The 6756-nt window shown below is 44.3% G+C and overlaps 1 protein-coding gene across 1 annotated transcript; it reads right to left on the minus strand.

Moving 5' to 3' along the window:
• Positions 1–422: 422 nt before the first annotated feature.
• Positions 423–6689, minus strand: LOC139263433 (uncharacterized). Its single transcript, XM_070879512.1, has 2 exons — positions 6349–6689; positions 423–765 (listed from the first exon to the last, which is right to left on the minus strand). Exons 1-2 carry the CDS (start codon positions 6551–6553, stop codon positions 656–658), a joined length of 315 nt encoding a protein of 104 aa, XP_070735613.1. The 5' UTR covers positions 6554–6689; the 3' UTR covers positions 423–655.
• Between the last annotated feature and the right edge of the window lie 67 nt (positions 6690–6756).

Genomic DNA, 6756 nt, shown 5'->3' on the forward strand with positions numbered 1-6756 from the left:
TGCAACAAGCCACCACTTCAATAAAAAAATGTTTTAAAGTCCAAACCTTTAAATTCAAACTTACCTGAATAATATGCGTGTCCCTTCAAGAGCTGCAGACATCACCACTGTCAGCCACCGTCAGCCTGCTTGCACACCAGGTTAACTTAGGACCCAGTGCTGAATTTAGTGCTAGGGTCGAAGTTTGCATTGGTCAGTTAAGTTGGTGTTGCACGCCGATTGACGTCACCACGTCACCATTTTTTTCCCCAGGGCGCTGCCAGCTACCGACAGCACAAAGGGGGAAAGCAATATGGCGGCCGTTGCAGGAACCGCCAGCAGCTGGCAAAATGGCGGTGGTTGCCATTTTAATGGCACTCCGGAGTGGTGATAAATACATGAATTTCTAGCCCATAGATTTCACAATCTTTTCGCAGACGATAAACAAGCAAATTGTAGAATTTCTTTAATTTCTTAGGTAAACAGTAAAAAGTTAACAAATGTCAGGTTTTCAAAATCTTGTACGCTTAAAAAAAAACTTTAGGTCGTAGAAAGAGTTGAGTAGCCTTTTAAATGTGTGAAAAGTCTTAAATGGTGACCGTCTTTAAGGAACTGAAAGTCACTGCAGCGCCTCAAAACATACTCTGGAGCAGTTAAGACAGTCTCAAATGCTACGTCAGGATTGTTTCTTAGTCCTTTTTGCAGGAGGTGCACCTCCATCTCCTTTATTAGCTGGTTCATCTTCACGGTCTTCATCTGATTCATCTTCATTGTCGTCATCTTCACCTGATTCAAGAAAAATAAATATATATATTTATATCAAAGCAGATTTTATAATTGTATTTCTATAGATCTGGGTTGTGTGATGATCAAGAAAGCAAGTGCTTTTAATAAGTTACAGCACTTTGGTTAACACTGCTTAAAACAAGGTAGGTATGAAGTATTTCCTTGTCAGCATGTTGTAATAATCTGCTCGGTACTGCAGAGGTTAAAAACATCCTATGGCAGATATCTAAAATTTCTAAACGAGGTCTCCGGCAGGCCCAGCAAGTGAATGAACCTCCCCAGGTGGGACTCAGCCATACACACCAGTCTGAGGTTCACACTCCCGTCTGTGCCAGGTTAGCCCATCTTAGCTGGAGTGGTGGTGAAGATACAACTAGCCTCTGTGTCCCCGAGCTAAAAGGGAACAGGAAATGAAGGGAAAATGAACCGTGGTTCCCACAAGATTATTTCCCAGTGACCCTTGCTGGAACGTGTGCATGTATATGCGGACCTCAAAACAGGTCTGAGTGTTGGCTCGGATGTGATGCCTCCACGGTTAAAGAGCCTGCTGACACTCAGTCTAACTCCAACATGAACACTAACCAATTGGGCATGGTACCACTGGACAACCAACAACTATAGAATCATTACAAAAGCATAGCTCATTTCCTTCAAGAGATAATTGTGGGGGCTGTTTTTCAGATGTTTTTCTCTGCTGCTCTCCCTATTCTACTGGAGTACAGTTCCACAAGCTCTGGACACCCTCAGCTACCTCATTCTTCACACTGACATACAGACCTAGATAGCAAGTCAGTTGGCAAGCTTGTCCACACATGCACATTTTGCTGTGAGCATATTTCCCACTCTGATCAATTTCTTCTCCCAAGCCCAGGGGCACTGAAGCAAATTGTAGCTCCTCTACTGCCACCCTGGCTGAGTTCAGTTAGCTCAGCACAGACTAGGAGTCAAACTGGAAACCTGCTTTTTTTTGTTTGGTTCATTTACACACTGGTTTCACCATCTAGATTGGGAAACCCAGTTTTCCATTTGAAACTAGTTGATCTGGCCTGAGCTCTACCCACTGAGCCACAGCTGACACACAATGCGAAGAAGCAGGAGACTATACAGGGGGTGGAATGGAGTAGGGAGGCAATAGGGGCAACAGGCTGTGTGGTTAAGGCGTAGTGGTAGGGGTGCAGGGATGTGGAGCTGCAAAAGCAGATATCAGGCGGCTGGAGTACCACCACACATTTTGCATTGCTTTCCACTGCTGGCCTGTAACCCACCAGTCAGGCATCACTCCAAAGCAAGTTTGCACCTCTAACCTGCCTATACGGGTCATTCCCCTGATCACTATCCATACCTCACACCGGGACAAGGAAAGGACAAAAGAACAGAGAGTGCACACGTCAACAAAATAGACAGATGGGAAAGACAGAGTGATGATATGCTCTTGATATGTTGCTGGGGTTAGATGTAGCGGGATGGGAGGAGACTCGTGTGGAGCATAGCATGAACCTGTTGGGCCGAAGGGCCCGTTTCTGTGCTGTAAATACTTTGCATGCTACAACTTACCATGAGCAACACCACAGTTGAATCACCTTATTTTTAAACTTAAGTTGATCCATTGATATCTCTTAATATACTAAAGACAGTCACCTCCACCTCAAATCCTTTCCACCCCCACCAAAACTGCAAAGCCTTCCTTTAACAAACCATCTCCATTTCTCGATCATGGAAGGACATCATCTACTTACTGGCATTGCTGCTAAACCACGGAGGAAAAGTCCAAAACCCCAAAACTGGGATTCTCTCAATTTTAGTCAGTCAAGAGCTTTATCCTAAATAGATCTATTGTCAGTTAAAACCAAGATTACCACAATAATATGCATCATTTTGCATAAAAACTTACGTTTCTTCAGTCAATAGTGCAAATGTTACAGGCATGTTAGTGTAAAATCAAGTTCAGTTGCCACTCCCAGTATCTGTACATTAGTTCAGCTCCCCTGCACAAAGCCACGTGAAATAGGAACAAATACAAATTTAAAGCTAAGCCGTCTATCTTTTGGTTGGGGGGGGGGGGGGAAGGTGAATAAAAGATGCACAATGTTTATTTTAATTAATAAAAAATATCACATTAAGATCATTGTACAATGAATGGGAAAGGAAATATATATATATTTTAAAGTGTGTGCAAACGGACCAGGAAATTTTGGATACAAAGAAAACTGCAAATTTAAAGACTGAACTTGCTAGAAGTATTCATTAGGTAAAGGGTTACACACTCAAAACATACAAAAATGAAGACATACTGGTCCATTCAGACTGTCTCACACAGTTGTGATGCCGTATGCATCACTCCTCACCCACCTGGAGTCAGGTAATCTCCTGGGAGAGGCAAAACAACAGATTTTTAAATCCCAGGCCAATTAGGGAGAAATAAACTGGGAAAAAAATCATAATTTATCTCGTTTCTTGACAAGTGCTGACTGGCCAGCTGTATATTTCCAGTATTTGCTGTTTTAATTTCAGATTTCCAGCATTTCCAATTGTTCCTTTTTATTTTAGTGAAATTTAAAGATGCTGTCCATTTCACAGTTACAAAAGGGATAATGTTCAAGATTTTATTAATATAAAAGGATTTCCTTGAAAATGCAAAAGGTATTTCTGTACCCGATCATAAAAAAGGTGAAAAACATCTTAAATTTTCAGCCATTAATATTTTACTGTGTTGGCAAAGGCTGGCCTGTTCTCTAGCCCCCGTGGTTACAAAGCTTGGGAATTATTAGATGAATATTAAATGAATCATGCTTTCAGTCGGAACCTGATTAAACTAAAACAGCCAATTCTGATATACTGTAAATCCACCAGTCTCTGCTCAGTATATTTAATCAGTGATTTTAAAATGATGCTCAGATAGCAGCTTCTGCTTGATGCTTAAATATTGCCAGGAGTGCACTTGTCTGGGTTTCTGCTTTCCCCAAAGAGCCTGACAGTAAGCACTTACGAGGACTTTTCCTAGTGATGAGCAAAAGGAAGGGAGCTGCATGCTAACAATTAAAATTACCAAAAAAGTGTAATGTCTGGAATATTTTCTAAAAATGTGCTGCCCCATAAAATACAAAGCAAGCCTTGTAAGAGGCTTTAAAAAGCTACAAATGATTTCCAACAATACATTTGGTTAAAAATGTCAGAAATAATCTTCTTTCCTTTAAATATTTAATTTTATTTTCTAGAAACAAAGTAACAATAATTATTGAATTTTAATTCCCTTAAGATGTTTAGAAGGGCAGCAGCGGATCGGAGATATATTATCAGGCGGAGCAAGCAGAAACTAGGTGGCTCTCCACAGAGAGAGATGTAATGGAGGGGTGAGGAGATGGAATCACCCAAGGCTGCTTTTTGTGTCTTCAAACGGTTACAAAGCATTGCCAGCATCTGGGTGCGTGGGTTCGAAATACCTCGAAAAGGAGAAAGAGAACACAACTTCAATCAGGATTTAACAGGAACGGTAGCACAGTGGTGATGTTAGTCGACTAGCAATCCAGAGGCCTGGACTAATGATCCGGAGACACAAGTCCAAGTTGGCAGCTGTGGAATTTAAATTCAGTTAATTAAATAAATCTGGAATAAAAAGTATCAGGAAACGTGATCATGAAACTACCGGATTGCCGTAAAACCCCATCTGATTCACTAATGTCCTTTAGGGAAGGAAATCTGCCGCCCTTACCCTGTCTGACCTATATGTGACTCCAGACCCACAGCAATGTGGTTGACTCTTAACTGCCCTCTGAAACGGCCCAGCAAGCCATATCAAACTACCAGGAAAAACAAGGATTAAAAAAAGGTACGGACCCCCTGCATCGACCTAGGCACCGAATTCAGACTCCCTCCCTAACAGCACTGTGGGAGTACCTTCACCTCAAGGGCTGCAGTGGTTCAAGAAGGTGGCTCACCACCACCTTCTTAGGGATGGGCAATAAATGCTGGCCTGGCCAGCAACGCCCACATCCTATAAATGAATTTAAAAAAATCAATGCGAATAATGTAACTAAGTAGGAATCTAACCCCAATTATAGAACAGGCTGACTATAGAATATTTGTAATGGGGGGGGGGGGGTGGATGACTTCCAAACAATTAGTCTTGTTGTCCTGATCAATTATTAAAAGGGCTAATGGGAAATTCAGGACTCTTATTTAATGGACAACTTCACTCATGGGGGAATCTAGAACTAGGGGACCCCTCGAGCCTGCTCCGCCATTTAATAAGATCATAGCTGATCTGATCATGCACTCAGCTCCACTTCCCTGCCCGCTCTCCATAACAGGGCTGTAGTAATACCCGCCTTCCTGTATAGCTCAGAGACATGGACCATGTACAGTAGACACCTCAAGTTGCTCGAGAAATACCACCAACGATGTCTCCGCAAGATCCTACAAATCCCCTGGGCGAACAGACGCATCAACATTAGCATCTTTGACCAGGCCAACATCCCCAGCATTGAAGCACTGACCACATTTGATCAGCTCCGTTGGGCAAGCCACATTGTTCGCATGCCTGACAGGAGACTCCCAAAGCAAGCGCTCTACTCGGATCAGCCATGATCTTATTGAATGGTGGTGCAGGCTCAAAGGGTCGAATGGCCTACTTCTGCACCTATTTTCTATGTTTCTAACTCCTTCATGGCAAACGAGCCAAAGGTGGGCAGAGAAAAAGTTACAAGGACACCCTCAAAGTCTCCCTGATAAAGTGCAACATCCCCATCGACACCTGGGAGTCCCTGGCCAAAGACAGCCCTAAGTGGAAGAAGTGCATCCGGGAGGGCGCTGAGTGTCTCGAGTCTCATCACCGAGAGCGTGCAGAAATTAAGCACAGGCAGCGGAAAGAGCGTGTGACAAACCTATCCCACCGACCCTTTCCCTCAACGACTATCTGTCCCATCTGTGACAGGGACTGTGGTTCTCGTATTGGACTGTTCAGCCACCTAAGGACTCATGCTAAGAGTGGAAGCAAGTCTTCCTCGATTTCGAGGGACTGCCTATGATGATGATATCGCTCAAAAAATCTGTCTATCTCCGCCTTAAATATATTCAGTGACCCAGCTGCCACAGCTCTCTGGGGCAGAGAATTCCATAGATTTACAACCCTCAGAGAAGAAATTCCTACTCATCTCAGTTTTAAATGGGCAGCCCTTTATTCTAAGACTATGTCCCCTAGTTGTAGTTTCCCCTAGAAGTGGCAATATCCTCTCTGCGTCCATCTTGTCGAGCCCCATCATTAGCTTATAAATTTCGATAAGATCACCTCTCATTCTTCTGAACTCCAATGAGTAAAGACCCAATCTACCTTCATAAGTCAACCACCTCATCTCCAGAATCAACCCAGTGAACCTTCTCTGAACAGCCTCCAATGCAAATATATCCCTCCGGAGGGATAATATTAAAATAATATCCCTGCTTAAATACACAGAGATTAAAACTATTTGTACTCCAGGTGTGGCCTCACCAATACCCTGTACAGCTGTAGCAGGACTTCTCTGGTGGTGAAAGGCGCTATAGAAATGCAGGTCCTGCTTTGATCCACCCACCCCACCGTAGACTCACCACTACCGGAGGCCGGTGTCTCAGCGCCTGGCGCCTGCTTCTCCTGCAGGACGAGTTGGCTCAGGGCGCCGCTCACTTGCTCCTGGAGGCGCCGCACGCCGCCCAGGATCCCGCTGATGGTGTTGGGGGAGCGGGTGGCGAAGCGCTGGCGCTCGCCGTTCCGGTAACTCAGCTCGCCGCGGAGCTCGCACTCGGACTCGGCCATGGCAACAACAGCAGCAGCGGCCCCACCAACACCTCCCTCCTCCTCCCGCACTCTGACCCAGGCAGGCGTCTCGCACAATAACACAAAAAAGGCAGCTTCAATTTAACGTAACAATAAAAACACAACACACACACACACACACCTCCGCCAAAAAATAAAATCAGCGGCTGCACTCAATGCAGGTCTCGGGCTCTGGATAACTT

The sequence above is a fragment of the Pristiophorus japonicus genome, chromosome 4, assembly GCF_044704955.1.
Source record: "Pristiophorus japonicus isolate sPriJap1 chromosome 4, sPriJap1.hap1, whole genome shotgun sequence".
NCBI classification, from domain to species: Eukaryota; Metazoa; Chordata; class Chondrichthyes; family Pristiophoridae; genus Pristiophorus; species Pristiophorus japonicus.

Bases quoted from the DNA above. Each gene is read 5' to 3' on its own strand.
- LOC139263433 (XM_070879512.1), bottom strand. From the start codon at position 6,553: ATGGCCGAGTCCGAGTGCGAGCTCCGCGGCGAGCTGAGTTACCGGAAC. The intron at 766-6,348 runs GTGAGTCTACGG...TTCTTGAATCAG, and splicing joins GACACCGGCCTCCGGTAGTG to GTGAAGATGACGACAATGAA.